The sequence below is a fragment of the Sparassis crispa genome (genome assembly GCF_003851025.1).
Source record: "Sparassis crispa DNA, contig_000005F, whole genome shotgun sequence".
NCBI classification, from domain to species: Eukaryota; Fungi; Basidiomycota; class Agaricomycetes; order Polyporales; family Sparassidaceae; genus Sparassis; species Sparassis crispa.
Window position 1 is genome coordinate 2,059,499 of NW_020939752.1, and position 22,764 is coordinate 2,082,262.

The 22,764-nt window shown below is 49.2% G+C and overlaps 6 protein-coding genes across 6 annotated transcripts; 2 read left to right on the plus strand and 4 right to left on the minus strand.

Moving 5' to 3' along the window:
• Positions 1–2: 2 nt before the first annotated feature.
• On the plus strand, positions 3–3,819 carry SCP_0606910 (hypothetical protein; the record flags this gene model as incomplete). Its single annotated transcript, XM_027759823.1, has 4 exons — positions 3–174; positions 228–278; positions 330–2,779; positions 2,839–3,819. The coding sequence occupies 4 exons, from the start codon at positions 3–5 to the stop codon at positions 3,817–3,819; spliced, it is 3,654 nt and encodes a 1,217-aa protein (XP_027615624.1).
• Positions 3,820–6,903: 3,084 nt separating this feature from the next.
• On the plus strand, positions 6,904–8,577 carry SCP_0606920 (hypothetical protein; the record flags this gene model as incomplete). The annotated part of the gene is made up of 2 exons (XM_027759824.1): positions 6,904–7,227; positions 7,285–8,577. 2 exons carry the CDS (start codon positions 6,904–6,906, stop codon positions 8,575–8,577), a joined length of 1,617 nt encoding a protein of 538 aa, XP_027615625.1.
• Positions 8,578–9,841: 1,264 nt separating this feature from the next.
• On the minus strand, positions 9,842–13,064 carry SCP_0606930 (hypothetical protein; the record flags this gene model as incomplete). Its single annotated transcript, XM_027759825.1, has 2 exons — positions 9,842–9,919; positions 12,987–13,064. 2 exons carry the CDS (start codon positions 13,062–13,064, stop codon positions 9,842–9,844), a joined length of 156 nt encoding a protein of 51 aa, XP_027615626.1.
• A 2,894-nt stretch (positions 13,065–15,958) lies between these two features.
• SCP_0606940 (O-methylsterigmatocystin oxidoreductase) lies at positions 15,959–17,481 on the minus strand (the record flags this gene model as incomplete). Its single annotated transcript, XM_027759826.1, has 8 exons — positions 15,959–16,049; positions 16,115–16,261; positions 16,325–16,447; positions 16,514–16,649; positions 16,714–16,851; positions 16,952–16,960; positions 17,014–17,301; positions 17,358–17,481. The coding sequence occupies 8 exons, from the start codon at positions 17,479–17,481 to the stop codon at positions 15,959–15,961; spliced, it is 1,056 nt and encodes a 351-aa protein (XP_027615627.1).
• Positions 17,482–21,456: 3,975 nt separating this feature from the next.
• Positions 21,457–21,885, minus strand: SCP_0606950 (hypothetical protein; the record flags this gene model as incomplete). The annotated part of the gene is made up of 1 exon (XM_027759827.1): positions 21,457–21,885. The coding sequence occupies one exon, from the start codon at positions 21,883–21,885 to the stop codon at positions 21,457–21,459; it is 429 nt and encodes a 142-aa protein (XP_027615628.1).
• Positions 21,886–22,131: 246 nt separating this feature from the next.
• Positions 22,132–22,644, minus strand: SCP_0606960 (hypothetical protein; the record flags this gene model as incomplete). Its single annotated transcript, XM_027759828.1, has 2 exons — positions 22,132–22,406; positions 22,461–22,644. 2 exons carry the CDS (start codon positions 22,642–22,644, stop codon positions 22,132–22,134), a joined length of 459 nt encoding a protein of 152 aa, XP_027615629.1.
• Positions 22,645–22,764: the final 120 nt, after the last annotated feature.

Consider the following 22,764-nt stretch of genomic DNA (forward strand, 5'->3'; position numbering starts at 1 on the left):
CAATGGCGCTCCCACTCAGCTGGATTACAGAATACAACTTCTCTCCCATATCCTCCACGTCAGCGGTGTGCCTCACGAGAGATCTTGCACCAGAAGAGCCGGCGGATATCTTACTGCTCGGATGCGGTGATTCTAGCAGCATCTTGTACACCATCTTCTATGAACCGGACAGTGGTGCGCAGAGTCCTTGCTGGTCTGTCGATCCATCTTTACATTGAAATTGCAAGGATGCCGTCGCTTGGACTTCACATGCTGCGACCTGGAACCAGCGATTCTGGGTGCGTACGAGTTTGCTCTCGCGGTAGATCGCCTTAATTAATCTCGTATAGCTCGCAACGTACTCCTCTTCACGATGATCGCTGACGGGGAATACGATACCAGCATCATCTGGAATGTATTCTTCCACGTCTACCTGGACGAGGATGCATTTGTGGCGTTGATCGTGCAATGCGAGAAGTTGTACGACTTCTCCGAGAGCCTGCAGCATTGGAACGCTTCGCCCTACGGCCTGTTTCTCATCATGTGCACGGAGCATACGTTGGAACGCCTTCGTTACCACTGGTACTTGTACATGCATATGCACGAGCTCTCGTCTGAGCGTTTGGACACCCTCCGCGATGCCTTCGCGGAGACATCCGACCTACCGCTGGAAGAAACCCTCCAACTTCGGTGGAACTGTATGCGTTCCGCAGGTCCGTTGAAGTTCCCGGCAAACCTTCTGAACCTGATCTTCGAGTTATACCGCAAGATCGGCATGCCATCCTTCGACCCAGACCAGTATGAACGCTCCACGGCGCTGAACCCAACATTCGTTTACTCTTTGCAGGGCCTAGAATTCAATATCGATATGGTCACTCACCCTCTGAACCCTTTCCATCTCGCTGTTATCATAGCCAACGGTTCAAAGTCCATGTCTCTCGACGAGCTTGTGGAGGGTGCTCAGACACAATTTAGCGAGTGGTCTGCGGCCTATTCTGCTGCTATCCATTCCACTGCTACCCCCATTCCAGTTGTTCGCCTGTTCTTATCCGAAGCTACTGCCGCATGTCGTGCATTGCGAGCTGCCGGGACAACCGGGGCACTTGACTCAGAGCCTGTAGGGCATTGGACGACACAGCATATCCGTCTTAACAAGGACCAGTATCGACCTGGGGGTGCTCCAGTGAGATTCAATGTCATCCACACATCTAATCTAGAAGACCACATCGGACTTTTGAACCTGATGATCTCTGCAATCCCGGTCATGTCTTCTGCGCTCTCTAGTGTGCTCTACACGGAGTCGCTGAAGTCTCGTGCAAAGGGCGACGGCCAGCCTATGGTATATGAAGATGGAGAGGAGAAGCACCTGCCATTAGAGGACGGAGCAGAAGACTTCACGAAGCGCTTATACGCAGAGATGTCAACAATGAGTCTCCTGCTCGGTGTATGCCCTGTGGACTATCTCTCCCGCTTCACCACGAGATCAAACACGCACGAGGTCATGCTTCATACCGAGCACAGACAGCGCGGGACCAAGTCTTCCTTCCTCCAGGTGATGACATGGAAGTATGCTGCCTCGGGTGATACATCTGCAGCGCGGAACGTAGACACAGGCTACCCTGTACTGGCGGGAGTTCTCAAGTTTGATCCATGCCAGCTAGGGACGCTTCTTTCCCACATTTATCGCCGAATATTCCTGACACATCAGCAGGACAACATTGCAGAATTTTCCGGCGAGCTAGACGAACAACAAAGAAAGAACGCGCTTACCAGCGAGTCTAATATTGTTTTTCACACACGGGAAAGCTTCATTCTGTTCCTGAAGTTCGTGAAGGACCGGCACTGCATATCAGATGAACAATGGGAGCAGGTCATGGACGTATTCATTGACATCCACCGACACGGTGACTTTCTTACTTCGGACGATCAGTTCCAGCACGAATTATATTCTCAATTGCACCTCCACCGGCTGTATAGGATGTCTACCGTCCAAGACGACGTATCCAATATCAGTTTTTTGTCTGAGTGGCAGTCGGTGGCACCCATTGTCCGCATTTTCCTTATCATTCCGCGCGAACGTCTGACATTTTTCGCGGAAATCGTGGAAGGCTCGGGTGTCAATGTCGTCAATTTGCAATGCAACGTCGTGGGGAAACACATTCACAGTACTTTCTCGTCCGTCAGAGCTGCATTTGGCAGTGCGATCAGGACAGGTGCGAATGCGCATCCGTCGGTGCTTGTCGAGGAGGACCCGAGCGGTTGGGATGGAACGTCCCCGCTCGTGGCATCATTTGCCGTACCTACGAGGCTACTGGCTGTAGAGGATGTGGAGGATATTCTCATCTCCTTCTCAGCCCGCGTCGCCCCCGGCACTGTTGTCTTGCTTGCGCAGGAACTGGGATCACACCTCAATCTTTTCACCGCGAGGTTAACAGATGAAGCCCATGTGATCATCTCTCCAGAAGAGCCTCCGTTGTTGGAGAAAACTTCGGACACTTCCCCACGCTCTTCACCTCGAGGCCTCTTGTTGCAGATGGGGCTACCAGGGGGTGTAAGCGTCGCGCTAGATGAGCAGTGCGAACGTATTTCGTCCTTGACCTGCAGTGTGGCCGTTGAGGACGAAGAAGTTAAGCATCTGCTCCGGTCATGTCAAGAGACCCCGTGGGCTAAGCAGATCTCACCTTGCACTGTACGAGTCAATATGGTCAGGTACAGCCAGGATATGGTGTATCCCTTCCCTGTAATGGGATACGAGCCCAAGGTGCATTGCACCGACATGAGAGATGCATTTCGTGTGGAGGTACGTAACTATCCTACTCATACTGAGAAATGAGCTGTTGAGTATGTCAACCGTTCTAGGTGACTGTTCCGCCATCTGGCCCCGACAAACTCGACGGTATTAGGTTGACTCCATTTCCGATAGTTCACACCGGTGATGGCCCGAGAATCCGCCTCTGGAATGTTCACTACGTGAATCTGGATCGTTCGCCTGTTCTTGATCTTACGGACCTGGAGCACACTCGATTGTGGCTCCACCACCACGTCCGGTTTACGAATTCCACCCGAGACCACAAGATTTTAGTGAAGCATTGTCGCGATGAGACTGCTAGCACTCCGGCTGATAATCTGACATTACTCAAGAAGACAATAAACTGGATGTTCCTGCATGCATCGGGCCTCATGACATTCGGAAGGATATTTCCACTATATGATAAGTCTACGCCGAATATAGTGGTCCACACAATCTTCTTCATCAGCGAACTGAGGTTCGATCTGCATTCTCACACCGTGATCTGCGACGGATATGTGCTCTCAATGACCGCGCAGATCCTGGCCATCCCTCGGATGCTAGAGCTCTTCAAAAAGCTCATTCTGGGGACCCACCGCTTAGTAGTTGACAAACGCGAGACGCAGGCATGGAAACACTTACTTCCTGCACTGGTCGAGCGCTGCAGAATCTCATGGCAACATGGCGACAACTGCGAATATAAGGCCCAGGACAGGATACCACTTACCATTCATTCGTATGCGGATCCGGTCTGTAGCTGCGGGAGAGGAAACCACGTCGAAGGGATGTCTGCGTTCGGCGAGTGGTGTGAGTTTGCGCCGTATGTGTCCCGGATCGCGCTGTCGCCATTATTTGCTGTCACATGGCTGGAGACTCTCGGTCAAATCCTGGAAACGCACAAGTGCTTCGCCTGCGGACAACCGGGCCGTCCGAGGTTGATGACATGTATGAGATGCAAGAGTGTGCGGTACTGCTCTAGAGAATGCCAGAAGAAGGATTGGAAAGCTGACCACAAATCCCGATGCAGGCCTCAGGGTGTTCTGTCGTATTAAAGTCGGATGTGCGTATGGATTGAATCATGTATCTTTCCAACCACGAATGTCACTCGGCTTACTTACTCTCCTACGACATTTACTGGCCGCTAGACAAGGCACAAAAATAGGTAAATGTATTCATATAAAACACAATCTTTTACAGACGTACGAGAGACGAAGTCACAACTGCAGGAACAGGGACAATGGCCGACGAGTCTGTCACGATAGGCCTCTTTGCGATCGACCCGATCAGAGCAGCTTTCGATCTCGACTTCTCGTTTCGACAACCATCATTCATTCTCTCGTTCCCTTCATCTCCAAGCTACCCCTCGACAGTGTTTAGGGCTGCTACTCGACAGTCTAGACCCCAAAGCGGTGGTCTTGGAATACAAGTCGCTGGATAAGTGAGAGAAGAAGCACAGGCGCAATCTGCAAGCCATGCACTCGCAGATGGCACCTGAGCACCTCCACCCGTATCCGCCAAGCATCTCGCCGCATAGTGGCCTTGCTGCTCAGCCTTTTTCAAGGATTCATGCTATATACTCCACCTACGTCTCCGGGTTATCGCCGTCTGCTCCTCAATTTCCGCTCTAACTCCTCACGCTGCGCTGCGAACCAGTGTCCAACTGTGCATGTGTGTCTTTCAGATTCATTCTCCGGGATTCCCTCGAGCTAAATAAAGAATTACAGCTCAGAATTGCACTGCCTCCCTCTCTCTTTCGCTCCCCGTGCATCACCTGCGGGTGGCCGTTCGTATCCAGGCTGGGAGAGCCAAAGACTGGCTTTCAATTTGTAATGGAACCAGAACCAGAGCACGGCGGACGGGCTCCTGTGTGCACCAGAAGTAGAAGTACATATGTTGTAATTTTTTGGGGCAGGTACAAGTTCAAGTGCGTTGCTTATTCTCAGACGGCCCGGAGGAGAGATGATCTCGTGGTGCGCGTGTCCCGTTGAAGTCGACATCTCGTGCAGGTGGCTTATCCAGTATTTCTTTTATCTCACGTCACACCTTAGATAACTGCGGCAAGGCCGACCTTTCCTCAATTTCTCACTGTGGGCAAATGCATCTGTCTTTTTCTTCCGATTTCTACGTGCAAACATTCTTCTGTTGGGCAATTTCATCGTGGCATTGGCATCCATATTGTCAAATCACGTTGGAGCTTGAACTTTACAACCGCTCTGAAACGGAGAAGCTATCAATTATGTACGGCGGCGGTTACTGAGTCGGAAGTTTCCGAAAGATGCGGTAAGATCTGGATCTCGGCGGTAATTCGAATCCTTCAACTTCCAACCACTGTCCCATCCGACGCTCCAAATGTAGCCTCTGTCTCATCATACGACTTAGTGCGGTGTCCGTTTCTAATGGGCTACAGCTGCGGAACCATGAGAGGAAGCGCGACACACTGTGCGAGCCCGCATCCGATTCCGCCTGGGAGATGACCTCGTTGTTCCCACCCAAGCTGCTGCAGAATCTTCTCTTGGAGATGGTTATCAGAGACAATTTTGGAGCATCCGGATCAACACGACTCCCTTTATCTGAATACCGAGAGTACTCGTCTGTAGCAGCTCTCCGAATATCGACAGAAGCAACTTCTCTCGACTCTGCCTTCGCATCTGTATCAACGGCTTTGTCACGTTTCTTCGTCAGAGCGGAACTGCGAGTTGCACGGACTGTTGCAGGGAGTGCTTCCACAGCTGCAGAATCTGATGTAATCAAGGAAGTCTTCCAGTTGATCATGCGTATTTTTTGGCTACGATCTGCAGTACTGCCCTCTGATGTCTCAAAACTCGGAACGAGCTGAAGACTTGCTGGAATATTTCTCCTACCGCTGTTCGAACCATGAAGAATCCTGCGTATCTACACGCCCCGTTGAGGTCAACTGCAGGTGATGCTATTCATGTACATTCTCAGAATGCGCACTTACTATGCACAGTGTTAATGAAGGACAAAGTTCTCTCCATTAAGGACTCCACTGCATTTTCAAGGCTGACATATCTGATGGCATCTCAATTCGGTGCTGGCCTCAGATAGCTTTCCTTGCTTGAAGAATATGAAAATAGGTTTGAATGCTGAGAATGGGGAGTTAGAGATGGTCAGGTTTGTCACCCTTCACCTGCGCAACGTCGACCTCCAATGTACATTCGGCATCCGTTCAACTTCATTTCGTGCGTGTTTTGACTTTCTCTTCCCTGAGCGAAACTGAACCCGATCAGCTGTCGCCACGGCCAACCGAAGTGCAACCTGACTACTGCGAAGCCATCCCGAATGCAACACCACCAACGTCGGTCATACTCATGCCGTACGACTTAGAATCTGTCCCGAGCGTCGGGACACTCACACTATTAAAGATAAACATCCATTAAATCGTGCTGGAGACGGTGTAAAGCAGAGCCGATCGGCCAGGTGCTTGTTTCTCCTATTCGCTTCATACCCTTGTTGGCTGACTCCATAAGATTACGTTTCACATCTGCAACCGCTATGATGAGGACTTGCTATACCTTGAATCCGGATTTTACGTCTTGTGTGCTCAGTGCCTAGTGCAGCTACAATATGGATGGCACGCCTCGCGGGACAAATGTTTTGAGCACTTACTAGTTCTCGGAATCTTCAAAATCTGATGTATCATAAGATATCTTTTTTAGTTGTCGAATAGTGATACTCAATCCTCAGCGTACGTACCACACTTCAGTACTGCGGCGTTTGGTCGATGTCCAGAGCTTGCAAAAGTCAACTTTTTCAGTACGTGAGCAACAGCTGAAATAGTTTTAATTCTGACTGGGGCATGTTAACAGTTGCAAGTAATCCGTCCTGTTTGCTGGTTCATCCCATGAGGCCGTGCTTACGCCTCACCGCTGAGTCCGAAGCATTGTCTTTTTAGCTTATTTCCCGCTCCATCGGTAAGCCCACGCATCACTCCTTCTATGGATATTGTGTTGACATTTCTCCTTCGCGCCGAACAACCGCTGTCTCCGTCAACCGGAGTATATAATTATTAGCCGAAGCCACACTCAAAATGTTCAAGACACTGCTGCTCTCTGCCGGCTAATATTCTGCTCATTCCCTTCACCTGGACGTGCACATCGAGCCTCTTAATTCTCACCATGTCTCATGAAATCAACGTGACCGCGAAGTCTCAACCTTATACCGAGCCACCGAGTACGGCACCGGACGAAGATACGAAGGCCACCATATGCCTATGGAACGACGACCTGGTTCGGGAGATCATACGACACCTATACGATGTAGGGCAGAAGCGTAGCATCGTCAACCTCGCGTGCACCTGCAAAGATACCTCCGAGCCGGCACTAGACATCCTTTGGAAAGATATGAAGTCACTGTTACCCTTGTTCAAGATACTTCCATGCGAGGAGTGGCGGATCGACCGGATAGAAGCGCGTCGTGGGAGGCAAGTGCGATATATATTCGTGAGTAACTCATTTCATCGCGCTGTGTTCTCGTACATGACTGAGCTATCATTGTAGAAATTGATAGGTTCTCTCGATATCGATCGCCAATCTGAAGAACGCTTCTTACGCTATGCTTGGCGCATCAGAACGCTTGAAGTGGAATACAGTAACTTCATCCCGGTTTTTCTCACCGATGAAGTGATGTCACGCATCTTCAGCAAGTGGTCGTTACCCTATGGCCTACTTCCGCAACTTCGTGCTCTGGAATGGCACCAACTAGACAAGCAGTCTTTCGCTTCAGTTACGAAACTACCTGGCCGTCTCCTGAAGAAGCTGAAGCTAAGCGGCAACACGCAGAATTTGACAGAGGTACTCACGAATATCCTCCCGCGTTTACCCGAGCTTGAGCAGCTCCACATTACGGCCAACATAGATGGAGCAAGATTCGTCGCTTCGTCGCTTACAGAGCATATGGCGAAGCTTCGAGTCTTGTCTCTGAGAAGACAAAGCCTCCTTCCCAGTGATGCCCTTATCCTTGCAATGTTGCCTTCGTTGAACCAATTATCCCTCTATGTGGATCCTGATGGCCTCCGTACACCGCTAGCCCGAATGGACAACGGATTCCCGGCGCTGCAACACCTCCGGATAATGTCGAAGCAGGTTGGCGAGCATATCGATGCGTTCATCAGTGCCATCACGTCTCCGCTGATTGAGATCGCTCTCCACGTCGATGTATGTCCCCTGGAGGAGGATCTCCACAAATACTTCCAATTTCTCGCTGGCACTCCGTTCACTCTGGTGAACGTTGAATTCCAAACCATTGGATCTATAACGAGCTATCATGAACATATAGCTGGTTCCGAACTGCAGTCCTACAAGATCACTTCAGCTACGTTAGAACCGGCTCTATCCATAACGAGTCTCACGTCCCTCAAGATTCGCACTCGACATCTCGAAATCAACGTGGGCTTCCTGATCAATGTTTCGTCTGTGCTTCCGCACATCAAAGAACTGTGCTTGATGCACGGAAGCGATACTGAATCCTGCAGTTTTGTTCCACTGTCGGGCCTAATTCCTTTGGCGCGGCACTGCCCCGATCTCGAGATGATCGCACTGGACATCACTGCGAACGATGAGGAGATCGGCCCTCTGCCGGATCCTGAGTTGTTTCAATCCCGTTGGCTGGATTTACACGTTGGTCCGGGGTACAACGAGAACCCCCAGTTTGTCCTGGATTATTTGCTGCGTATATTCCCTGGACTGAGGAGACTGAGCATCGAGGGTGAGGACGCACTGGCGACTGAAGCACAGGGAAGCGAGAGTTGGCGAATCAACTGGCAGGAAGTACGCACCTCTTTGATAAGTTGAATTGTCGTGTGCACCGATTCGCGCCTATTAATCTTATAGTAGCTAGCAGTCGCTGTTTTCCCTTTTGACTTGAAACTTACGATGCCAATCCAATTATGTTTCTTTGGTGATCAGTCTGAGGAGAGCTTGCATATAAAGCTTCTAATGTCCACGGTTACAGGTTCGTGCACGACATGAGATGCTCAACACGATAGCATGGCATGACAGAGAGAGAGCTCAGAGAGAGACGAGGGGCGGCCAGATGTGTGAGAGTCAACGTGTCGGAATGCGACCGAGAAAGCTAATGAATTTCTAGGAAACTAGCGCATCGATTATGCCTGAAATGGGTAATTCCCTACGCCATCCCGTGGTAAATCATTAGCACACTAGGGTAGACATCGAACATTGGATTATTAAGACTTACTTCGAACAGTCCGGCACAAGCCCCCAGGACCACGGACAACCCAGTTGCTCTGACAGAAATTTTTCTTTGTCGGCACTCCCAGACAAAGGCAGAGACAAGAGTTTTGACAAGTAGACGCAGAGCCCGACGCTCAATCTGATAACTGCGCAACCAGTTCAAAAGCTTCTCAATGTGAGAAGTAGATTTTTTGAAGATTTGCGCTTCGCTAGCGTGAGTGGCGGCCACGCTGCCAAAGCCTGTCATCGATACAAGCCGAGGTTGAGAGACGAGGAATAATCCAGTAAGGGTGACAGCAGAGAATATTCAAGCTTGCTTGGACGACCGATATGTATGAGGGATTCATCGATTGTGATGGCTGTCGCCAGCGAAGACGAGACTACCGTCATAGGTAACGGCCCGGGCAAGCTCTTTACGCGCCCACGTGATGTCAACGCGTGAATGCCCTGGAGTCGTGGCATCAAGTACTGGCATGTACACTATGCACCGACGCGCTGAGCTGCATCAAACAATTGATCGTCTGACTTCAATGTCCAGAACTCGGTGCACTTCACATACGCTCGCCGTGTCTGCTTTTTTCTTTAGTGTTTGTGCTGGCATACCACCCAAGACAAATTTCTCTTTTTAATCACATCGAGACAGGCCAACATTGTCTACTCGGACATTATGCAGTTCAGAAAGTACACCGCCAGACAAAATAAAGAACACAAAATCATCGAGTTTCGGAAAGAGCATGCAGGACGTTCTGAAATATGGTCGCCAGAACAGTTCTAGCGACGAAATTGCCGGACGTTCTGCATACTCGAACCTTTGGACGATATGATTATCTGACCTTGGGCCTGCAAGCAATGTCACACAGGAGAACTAATAAACAGGAAACACGGACTTGCATAGGACTTGCACTGTCTTCTGGCCTGCTGGTTGGAGATTGAGCCCTGGGTTCTAGGTGGAGTAAGCAGCAAGCATTGAGGGTGTCTCAGCATCGACACAGGTCACAGCGCAACTCATGGCGTGAGTCTGTAGCATCGAGGATAAGAATAAAATGGGGAGAAACACATTGTACAGAGGAGGGGCCCACTATCCGACATTGCGCATCGGGAACATCTGCGGGTCATCCAACAGGCCTTATGCAAAACACAAGCTGCTGGGAATAGAGTTACTGGCCACACTGACTGTAATGACGCATTAGTACTTGCATACGGACCGGCGCTCGGAAGAATGAGTCAGACACTTGCACCTGACGGGCTGCTCACCAGATGGCAGGGCGTTCACACCCGAAAGATCACATAGGTATCACCGTACGTCCATTTCACGCAGATCCACATGATGATGAGGTGCATGTAAATCTACGTCCTCGCCATCTGGAAAAATTGAATGGTCATGCTCAACTACCTGCAAAGAAGACAGAGAAAGTCAGGAAGCGCACAAGAGAGGACCGTTGTAAGAGGAACAACTCACGAGGAGCCATGGAATTGCAGGGAGGATCTGCTCAGTATATCACCATGTGTCTTGGCATCGCCCGCTAGAGGATACAAATGTATCCTGACCCAATGTGAAGCTGTACGAGTGGAGAAAGAGACAGAACGACGGATAGGTTCCCACCATACCGACAACTCCGGCGGCGCGCGAGAGGGCTCGACAGAAGAGAAGAGCTACATTCGCAGTCGCAGTGGATCACCATGCCAATGAGGAGGGGAGAGAAGCGAGACAACGAAAGCAACTTACGAGTGACTCGTGTGCAGCGTTCGCACGTCGACTGACAAAGTAGACGACAATCGTGCTCATGTGCTTGGACTCGTGAATGCTCTTGATTGTGCAGACTGTAAGAAGGGCAAAGGAAGTCTAATGGGCTGGCTCGGTAGAGACGAAGAGCGAATGGTGCCTTATGAGCAACAGACACCGCGCTTTTATACCATTCAGACCATGGAATCACAGAGAATAAAACGAACAAAGGAATCATTCAATGGAAGGACTCTGCCACTCCGGCACACAAAGGAGACAGTGGCGGAAATCCTCGGAAAACAATAGAAGCCCGTGCCGGACAACAACACAGAAGCAGACCATATAGTCCCGCTAAAGAGCGGCAACTTTGACAAAAAGGTGTCCGAGTAAGGACGGAATAAGTGGCGACAGTGGCACATCAAAGACGAGAGGCAGACAATGTCCATCGATACATCCCTTTTGAGAGTGAAATTGCTAGGTGAAAACGAGGGGTACTGCACAAGAGACTCGAAACCAACCAAATCAGCACGTATCCGCAATAAGAAAGACAGAGAAAATAGATTCCACGGCACAGGAAAACTTCTCATTGCCAGTGCTCAATAGGGGCCGAGTGAGTAATCGAAGTGACATAATCACACGCTTTAGACAAGTTGTTATTCCAATTTTTCCTCTGGAAAACAAAGATTCAGATCATAGCAAAACAGCAGGAGTATGCAAACGAACTTAAAGAGCATTCTCGCAATCCGTAAGACAGTAGCTGAACGACTGCGAAGGAATCTGCCTGTTTCGCGAATGGTTTGTATGTCCCACGCGTCCTACGATCCGAGCGGGACGCTGCATGCATGTGCTAGCCTGTACCAGAACTGCAACAGTGGTCTGCAAACTCACCATTTGCTCGTTCGGATTGACATCCGTGCGGGTAGGCACCTGCGATCGTAAACGTGAGGAAGAATGTGATAGGATTGACCAGCTGTGGATTTTCTAGGACGCGTGCGCGAAAAGCAGACAATTGGGATTCACAGAGGTGGGACGTCCGGAGGTTGATAAGGTGGAGATCGTCCAGCATAACACAGCAAGGAAGGGACGGTACGATACATCCGCACTCGAAGTTAGCGTAAGTGTCAACGGGCGCCGGAACACGTCGAGGCCGGGAGGACACGACTCATCCAGGGATAAACCTGCGATAAAAGTTTTCTACTAAGGGAGTCGACGAGTGCCGCAGTTCTTAGGAGCAATAAAGCTTGCGCGACGCGGTGACCACAACGTCACTGCGAACAGCAGTCAGGGTTCATCAGCCGAAGATGAGCGCGGATCGGGGAAGTGGGTGGCTTACGAGGTACTCAGTCCAGGTTTACGATAGATCTGTAGCTCCGTAGAAAAGACGGACCGAGCTGTATCACAAGATCAAGCATGTTATTGCTTTATTCCGTTCTTCATAGGGCCAGACGGGGACACGGACAGAGTGACGGGCGACAGACAGTAGAAGAGACAGGACGCGCTGTGCTGAGTTTTCTGAAGACAAAACCTTCTCAGACAGTGCACTGCGCTCAGAAGTAGGGAACCCAAAGTACGAGCCACGTCACGGTGGAGGCAAATATTGGCGGGGATTGATACATGCACAAAGACTTGCACAGGTACCCATGATCCGTGCTGAGGAAATTCAAAGAAAGACTGATTATACATTTAGCGTTCGTAGTCGACAATTCGAACAAGGTCGACTAGGGTCGACTGCGGCTACAGTCACCTCCGACCGCGCACACGTGATGTCAACACGACGCGACGCGGTATCATGATCCTGTCACCATTCAATAATATGTATCATCCCTCTTGACTCTGTACTCAATCGCGCATGTAGACCTCCACAATCGGTAACTTTACTCTGGATCTAATGCGTGGCAGGCGTCGCTTGAGGTTGAACACCAACAACAAAGTGGAGTTCACCAGTTTGTTTAAGTGTATCAGATACTACAGTAATGTATACTACGTAGCACACAGAAAAATCTGATGTACTCATATTGTACGTTACAGCGATATGAAGAGAAAGATATTCAACAGGCCCTAAACAAAAAGAATGAGAATAGCCCGAGAAAAGATCAACATCGACGGTTTCGCAAGAACTGTAGAGAGCATTGGATGGCGGACGGCGGGGAAGTACTGTCATTGATTGGTGTAGACGAGGTCGAAGTTTCCGAAGCACTGCAATGACGGAAGAAGACCACGAATAGAGTGAACAAGATGAGTTCGGCCATTGCGGGAGCATTAGAAATTGGATTGGGAAGTGTCGCACTGGTGTAGACAGGATGGTTTTGTGCGCTGCGACTATCAGCTTCAATTCTTTCTCGAACTGGTCTACTGCAGTCGCCATGATGATAAGCCACTCCCGGTGAACTCGAACCCTGGGTAATGAAGGCTAGTCGTCCCGCTATCGGGTCGTTGTGCGGGCGGAAAGCAGTGTCAACAGGGAGCACTGCAGCTTCGTGTCAGCGAATCTAGATCTTCAATGAACATAAGGTCTCACCTATCCTGTGCATAGGACTAACGTGTGCGGTTCGCGATGCGCGAAGCGTTGGAGGATGTATCCTATGAGGGCGTACGGCCCCGTGTGGAGTTGGGAGTGAATCATACGTGTGTTTAAGGGTGTAGGAGGAGTGGGTGGTCTGAGGACAGAGGAAAGAGAGAGCAGGGTCTTATATACCTGACTGGCCGTACCGGTGGCCACAAGGATAAGCAACGGCCTTGGCTTCCGATCATTAGCACAAGCATCGCCACTGGACCAAAACCTTATTGAACAATAGATCGAAGCATGGGCCGTGCGCAGCTAAAGCGCCCCGTAAGCAGAGCACAAAGCCATTCCTTCGAATGGACCCCGATGGCTCGGCTCGACAAGGTATGTTGCTGAATGGCATAATGAACCGTAGTCAACATCAAAGCACGGCCGGATTGTCAACAGTTTGAGACCTCACCCAAGACAGAAAGAGATGCTCCAGATACTTAACATGCTTTCTTTCTAGGAGCTTCTGTAAGCTGACTACTGCAGTGTCACTGTTGCATCACTGCACACGCACCCATTTCCATGCTTCAACGTTAGATATTGAAAATCAAAAATCAAAAATCGAACGTCGGGCGCTCGACCAAAGTGGCCATCCAACTTGCTCCCGATGCAGTGGCAGGTGTTCCAACAGCGTGCGCGAGGAGTACCGCTGCCCCGTTTACAAGTATTAGCAGCTCAGAGATTGTGATTCCAATGTCTAGGTCTTACCCAAGACGTGATAGAACCATAGAGTAATGGCACAATGTATGCAGCTTCGGGTAGACCCCCACAAGGAATCACTCGAGTAGACTGACATAAGGGGCTCACACAGAAGAAACAGGACACTCTCGGATGTCAAAAGCGCTCAGTTCTACATCGGACAACGAGAATGAGGTGCATAAAATGAAGCGCTGGGTGTGATGCAATCAGAGGAAGTATTTTTGCGACGTGAATGTCACGTTCCTGATGCTGCTCTTCTACTTTCGCCACGTTCAATATAGATCATGCTAGTATCAAACATCTGAGAAAAGAGATATCGTCTAGAAAGCTCGAAGACGTCAAGACCCTAGAGCACGCACAATCCGCGGAGATCTATGTCCCGCACTACTCCGCAGTCAAGCAGACGACACTCAAACCCTAAGAGCGTCTGACCCATCTGCTAGACAAGAGCTCCGCGCCGAACGCGGGTCCATCCTGAACTTGCAGGCAATCGGATCGCACAACGCTAAGAGCTCCAGCTGAACAGGATCTCCGCACCCGAACCGAAACTCATAACATGTTAAACGAAACAGCGCTGTGCGAGCCAGTGTCGACACTCATATCTTGTCATGCTGAACAGGAGATACACGAACCATCGCATGGCAAGAAACGACGATGACGAGCAGGCATGGAAAATAGATGCCCCTTGTCCAAAGACATGCAATAGATCTCCAGGGAACACGCTGATGAGTTTCCGTTGCAATTTACACTTCACGTTCTGCGACGTGTCAGCGCATCCGCTCGGCATCTTCCTCTTCACCCTCTGAACCAGATGCCATGTAAACGAAAGGCGGGTCATCGAGAACCGCGAACGAGACATCAGGAAAACACGCACAACGAGACACACCATCAATGAAAGCGCCACCACGGAAACAACCTCGATGTAATATTGAGAGGGATAACTGACGAGGACTTCCTTTTCATCGTCGCCTTGTCCGATCTTTCCTCTGCCACTAGACCTATCCCTTCTATCTATCCTAAGTTCTCGGTACAATAGACAACCTGATCACGATCCTTGTGTGTCGTGTATCGGCAACAGGTGCGAGTGCAATGTCACGGCGAAGGAAGCTGGTGTCGACAAGACGAAGAGGGTTGGTGCCAGGACAGGACTCTTCCGGTCTTCGCTTCATGGACATTCACGTATGTTTGAACGACTAGACGTAAGCCGAAGCGCAAGCGTATTGACAGGGCAGATATAACTTATGAAGAGCTGGACGATGGAGTATCGACAGCGAGCTGACCGGCCACAACCGGAATCTCAGATCCAGGTGACGCGCCCACGTGATATCAAGATGCCCGCACATCCAGTCGACAAACGCAGTTTATTCTTACGGAACCGGACGTATATACGTAGCTATACAATTGTGGTGCTCAGTTAACTGCACTTCTCATCGCTACACCAAAATAAAGTTACCACAGGTATTTGGATGATGCAGCCATAAGAGGTATTCTTCTCCTCTTTCTTCTTTTTCCCTCCGAGTCAGTACCCTCGCAAGGTGCTAGGTCATACCAGGGTACCTCTGGGGTCCCTCAATGTCGAGAGTATCTTGGAGCTGATAGCTTACTAGTTGGTGCGTTCTTATGTTCTTCTCCGACTCTGTCATTCCTTCGATTATTCGCCCAAAACTAAAGCGCCGGACGTCCGCAAGTTAGTATATACTGACATCGCTGGGATAGCGAGGATCGGACATTGGTGGACTCTATCCTACCCTGTCGCAGGCTTTCTGTTAACACCGTCCTTGGCGTGGACTTCAACTTCGAATTCCGGTTATATGACATAGCTTCAATTAGCTGGCCGACGATCTTCGGCCCTCCAACTTCACTGTGTAATACAAACATGCTTCCTTACAGCATTTCTATCGAGCCTCATATGTCATTCTCACATATTTGAGTACGGCACAATATATATACATTCTCTCCCGTGAACGATTCGTGCAAATTGGGAAGCTCACAGCGTTATCAGTGTAAGATTAATCCTCACCCAAATTCGCGGTTTGCATGATCAGCTTCTTCGCCATCTCCGAGCGAGGTCGAAACACACATTCAAACGGTTTTGGACGGCTGCGAAAGTGACCATACCATATCAGTGAATCGCCATGTCGCCTCCGAGTTCCTGGGATGCATACCTTGCCAGCCCCTCCGTCGTGAATGCCACGTCCGGCTCAATGGCCCTCCCATCCTTGGCGACAGCCTTACAAATATCGAAGGTCGCGAGAACAGTCGCGACGACGATCCACGCGCCATTGTCTGCGAAGTACCTTCCAGGGCAAATTCTGTAAGGACGGCGTAAGTAAAGCGACCTATCTGTAGTACTTTCAGGAGATGTGGATACATACCGCCGACCGAACCCAAAGACGGCGCCAAGATACGGCTCGCCGGGACCTGCAGGTGCGGGGAGAAAGCGCTCGGGATAGAAGGCCTCTGCATCCTTGTACATCGTCTCGTCACGACTCATGGCCCTGGAGCACAGACAAACAATGCTCAGGCCCGGAAAAACATTTCACACCAGCGACGGTTGCACTTACATGACATTGGGGATTACGATCGAACCCTTCGGGATGAACATCCCATTGTATATATCATCGTCAACAGACATGTGCGCGATGCCCAGATGTGGAAGATAAGCAAACTGTCGATCAACTCGACCCCACGACAATGGCACTAACCATGAGGGGTCGCAGGATGCCATCTGAGACACATGACGGGTCACTGGGTGCTCTCGCACGGATGCGAGTAGCAACGTACCTCATAGTCTCTTGTAAGATGCACTCTACGAAAGGCAGCGCATCGCGGTCGCTGAAATCCGGTAGTCTATCGGGACCTATCACTTGGTCAATTTCCGCCTGCGCTTTGCGCTGCACCTCTGGGAACAGGAGCATGCAGAAGTAGAAGGTTTGGATGAGGGACCATGTCTGAAGTGGGTTCAGTAAAGAGAAATATCAGTGAATGAACGAGATTCCCACCGGCACCAGCTGACTCGAGGGTCAGATAATGTATGACCGCGCAACATGATCGGAGGACTCACCAGTGAGGATGGTGCCAGCCGCGCCTTTGAGGTCATCCAAATCGTAATCTTTCGCACCTTCCGTCTTGTATCTCTCCAGATATGAAGATAGAAACGATGGACGAGCGATGTCCGCATCCTGCGGGCTAGAGTATTTGAAGTTCAGACGAGCATATATAGTGATGAGTACCATCTGTTTCAACACGTCGTTGAATGGGTAGTCGTGCATTTCCCGTGTAACAGGGCCCCAACGACGTGCCGCGGCAGTGAGAAACGAACATCCGGGTAGCCAATGGGGGAGATGGACCACTAGGGTCACGATCAGTCCTGTCATACTACATGGAATGGGCGGACGCAAGACGCACGGAAGGGGAAAAAGTCGACCAGCGAGACACCAAGTTTCGCCTCGTCAATACCATGCAGCGCACCTGCTGTGAGTTTGACGTAGATGTCGTCATCAGAATGCACCTGATGGCCGTACGCTATCATCAGGGAATCGGGATTCCTCCGGATGGAGGATAGATCTCCTCGGCTCCATCCGGAGCTGGATGGAGATTGTACCTCCGCATGGAGATGCCAGCTACAGACAGAGAGAGCTAAAGGCCCCAAGCAAGCAGATGTATCTAGACAGCATTGATATCTCTTCCTACATGCTCTATGAGTATTTTCTGAGAATATCCAACAACTCGAGCCTGTCCCTGGTGCTCACGAGTATGTCCCACGAGCCACGTGCTGTCTCCATCCAGCTCCATGCAGAGATGTGATCTCCATCCGGCACGGCACGGAGACGGCCTGCTCCGTATGATGGGGGGGATTTCCATCACTCCGGGGCTCCGTCCGCTACCATATGGAGCCTATGGAGCTATCCCAAGTTCCTGATGATCTCCAAGACACCCTGCATCACTTCAGGGTACCCCTGGACAGAAGCTCTTAGCTTGAACTGTTACCATTATAGGTTTAAGCTAAGAGCCTTTTCAGGAATGGTCTGGCCAGGACTACTATACATGGTCCAGGCATTCAAGTGGGACATTGACTGGCCTGGCTGTCCCAAAGCAAGGGATACTTGGGACAGACCTGTGGGACGATAAAGGTAGTCCATGCTGTGCCATCTATTATGGGTGTCCCATGCCATCCCTATTATTTATTGCATATCACTAGGTGACTGGGTCATTATGGACCATCCAGGGCTGGGAAATCCAGGCTAATAGCCTTGATTGAAGCCCTCTTTCTGGTGATTATTTATACTGCTCTTTCTGAAGCTATATGAGCCTTTTGCTAAAGGCATAGAGTATAGAACACAGATTCTTTAACATACTGTCAAAGCTCAGACTCCAGGTGAGAATTTGGCTGGTAGACAGGTAGAAGGCTCCTTTTATTAGTAAATCCTGATGGTTGGTACAATAGCTAAGGGCTCTCAGCACTGACAATGTCACATCAACTATCCATCACCCTCTTTGTCATTTTGGTTAAAAACTCATTTACTCTCAGTTTATGTACAAGCTATAGACACATTACACAACTTAGTTACTACTGTCCTTACCATAAAGCAACCTGTTTTATTCTGTTTTATACTGAGAGCAAGCAGTCTTTCATGAGTCATTATGGTCACTTTCTTTGCTTACATTAATCTGTAGAAGAAATCATATTGCTGCCATGGTCAGCAATAGCATCCTAAATGCCCATGCTTGTAGGCTACATGAATGAGATATAGACTGGCCAGCAATATTTGTAAATGCATGAGGAGAAATTAAGATATTGGCTGGTTCATGCACCACTACAGGCCACATTTATATTTCTTCCAAACTTGCCTGCAGGGTCCTTAGAATGTTCTACAATCCTCTCACATTGGATCTGAACTGTTCCATACTTATCCTCATTAGACATTCCTGACCTATCTGTATATCTATTCAGATCTCTGCACATCTTTGTCAGTTATGAAAGATAATCTTTTCTATCAATAAGTAGCAAATTTTCATAAAAATTGCTACTTTTAAGTAGATTTATTTGTAGGTGCATAGATTAACTCAGGATACTCGTAATATAATCTTTCAGATAATCTTTCAGATAATCTTCTGGATAATCTGAGAATAATCTGAAGATTAGCAATAAAATACAATTTTAACTTTGACACCAGCCAGCATTGAACCCTGGACCTTAGGTTGATTTTATAGAATATAATTCCAAGTAACACTTTAGACCACTTGACCATTAGGCCACACATCACAACTATCTTATATTAAATTAGACATCTTTTTCTTGAAAAAGACTTAGCCAAATTCTGTCTATTAAAAAAGAGTAAGTAAAAGACACTTGACTTTTATCATAGATAGACAAGACTTATAGACAAACAGTACTCTGCATCTTATTATAGTCTTGTTCTACAGCTTACAGTTTTTGTAAACTATCATGCAGTACTATAGAGTATCTTAATATAGTCATCTATAATATATAACAAGTTATTGAGAGACAGTATTTTATTTGTTCATTTTAGGCTTATACTTTAGAGTCTATTATATTATAGACTGAGCACTTATATATCCAAGATCCTTATAGCTATCTTCTAATTGTATAGCAAAGTTCTGTTTTGCTGAAGTAACTGTAGAAACATATATTCTATTAATTACATATTGTACTACATTATATGAAGGCTGCAAGCATTAGAAAAGACTATAAGACTCAGAGTAATGTTTGTTTATAAGTCTTGTCTATCTATGATAAAAGTCAAGTGTCTTTTACTTACTCTTTTCTAATAGACAGAATTTGGCTAAGTCTTTTTCAAGAAAAAGATGTCTAATTTAATATAAGATAGTTGTGATGTGTGGCCTAATGGTCAAGTGGTCTAAAGTGTTACTTGGAATTATATTCTATAAAATCAACCTAAGGTCCAGGGTTCAATCCTGGCTAGTGTCAAAGTTAAAATTGTATTTTATTGCTAATCTTCAGATTATTCTCAGATTATCCAGAAGATTATCCTCAGATTATCTGGAAGATTATATTAAGATTATCCTGAGTTAATCTATGCACCTACAGATAAGTCTACTTAAAAGTAGCAATTCTCATGAAAATTTGCTACTTATTGATAGAAAAGATTATCTTTCATAACTGACATCACTGCTCTGCAGCTCACTTGATTGAACCTGAACTGACCTATATCTCTCCATAAGTCATTCATGACTTGCCTAAACATCGTCAGAATATCTACAGCCCTCTGATAGCTGACCTGGACTGGCCCATACACCTCTACGGGCCATCCTTAATTATCCATAACTTGTCTGAAGGATGTCAGGATGTCCTACAGCACTCTGGCAGTAGACCTGGACTGGCCCGTACACCTCTACGGGCCATCCATGACCAGTCAGTGGGCATGTTGGGATGTCCTACAGTCCTCTGGCAGTAGACCTGGACTGGCCCGTACACCTCTATGGGCCATCCATGACCAGCCAGCAGACATGTCGGGATGTCCTACAGTCCTCTGGCAGTAGACCTGGACTGACCTGTACACCTCTATGGGCCATCCATGACCAGCCTGTGGGTGTGTCGGGATGTCCTACGGTCCTCTGGCAGTAGACCTAGACTGGCCCGTATGCCTCTACGGGCCATCCATAACTTGTCTGAAGGATGTCGGGATGTCCTACAGTCCTCTGACAGTAGACCTGGACTGGCCTGTACACCTCTATGGGCCACTCATGGCCAGCCTGCGGGCATGTCGGGACATTCTACAGTTCTCTGGCAGTAGACCTGGACTGGTCGTATACCTCTATAGGCCACCCATGACCAACCTGCAGACGTGTCAGGATGTCCTACAGTCCACTTGCAGCAGCCATTAGCAAAAGATAACTTTTTCTTTTTGAACTTACCCAAACTTGTCTTCTCAAAATTCTTAATAATGGTGAATACTTTTCAATAAAAAAGATTTTGAGACCTTGAAAGAATATAGCTTAGAGGTCTTATGCCCTCATCGTCTTATTTAAGACCCAAAAGTTGGCTAAGTTACCAGTAGACCTGGGCTGGCCTGAATGCCTCTTGGGCTGGCCCGTACACCTCTACGCGCCATCCATGACCAGCCAGTGGGCATGTCGGGATGTCCTACAGTCCTCTGGCAGTAGACCTGGACTGGCCCGTACACCTCTACGGGCCATCCATGACCAGCCAGCGGGCGTGTCGGGATGTCCTACAGCCCTCTGGCAGTAGACCTGGACTGGCCCGTACACCTCTACGGGCCATCCATAACTTGTCTGAAGGATGTTGGGATGTTCCACAGTGGTCTGGCAGTAGACCTGGACTGGCCCGTAGGCCTCTACGGGGCCATCCACAATTGGCCTGAAGAACACAGTGGATGCACCACAAATGAGACCAAATACATGTCAATAACTCTGACAGAATATATGACTTGCCTTACCCAAGTATTAGATATCTCCAAGAAATGATTCAATCATTGCTAACAATGTATGCTAACAAAGTACACTAATACTGGCGATCGTAGTAAGCATCCTCGTCATATTGACCATCTACGCCATCGTCGTAATCGTCATATTTGTCACACTCACCCATGTCGAAGTCACCATAGTCGGTGTTGAAATTGCGGCGTGGCACGTCCATGTAACAGCTTGGACCCGCGACAGCATTATCGACCTGTCTCACCACATGCATCCCATATGACCGCAATGTCTGCGCGACGTTGCCTTGACCACGTCCAGTTGAGCACATCGGGGGAGCAGGGCGGGGCTGCATGGGGTTTGACAGCTGACGGCTGCCCGGAGCAGGATGCATGGTGAGAGGACGAGATGCAGGAAGAGCATGAGATGGAGGGGGAAGACGAGAGGGTGCAGGCGGGGCACCATGAGGACCAGCGGGCCCGATGAGCACACCGGCTTGCATGCGATGAGGAGGCATGGGCTGCTCACGCGACAGCGGGCGCCGTGTGGGCAGTGCGTTGTGCGATGACAGACGAGATGACTGGGGAACAGGTGCAGTTGGGCCAGCGTGATGAGAGACGTCAGCGTCATAGTTCAGCGGGTGCTCGGGCCATGCATCATCACGGTCGTCATCGCGATGTACTTGACGTGAAGAGTGGGGTTCACGAGCATTCTTACGAAGGGGAGGAGCACGAGAGCTGTCGATCGGGTGAGAAGATGTGTCTCATGAGACAGCGCGCTGTTCGGCGACGTGCCGAGGTGCAGGACGATGGGAGACATCTTCATCTGCAGACAATCCGTCCTCGAGGTGCTCATCCAAGTTGCTCAGATCGACCGGCTCAAATGCACGCTTCGAGGGCCTGCGATGTTTGATGGCAGGTGCAAGAGCCTTGAGATAGTCCGGAGAGTCGCGTAGGACCCGCAGCTTCCTGCCCTTCATGCTCTGCACCAGAGCAACACTCGCCTTATCCCGGTGGCCATCTGGCAATGCAATGGAATCTAAGCACAGGGATGTCAGTCCGAAATGCACACACCATCGAGGCTTGTACTGACTATCACTCCAAGGTATGATATCAACAACCATGTCAGTGCTGTCCGGATCTTTCACCCTTCTGATATATGGATCAACGATTGCGGCGAGGTCCGCGGCTTGGAGGCTCTTGTATGTGAAGTCGGGCCCCGGTGACGTAATCCCATCCGGCCAGTTGACGATGCACAGTTGGAGGCGATATCCCATATTCAACCATTGTGCCCACTGGATTCGCTTGGGTGGCATGTCATCATATTTATCTGCACAGCATCAGCAAGTGCACAATCAGAGTGACACTCAGTAAAAACCGGAAGTCAAAATGTAGTC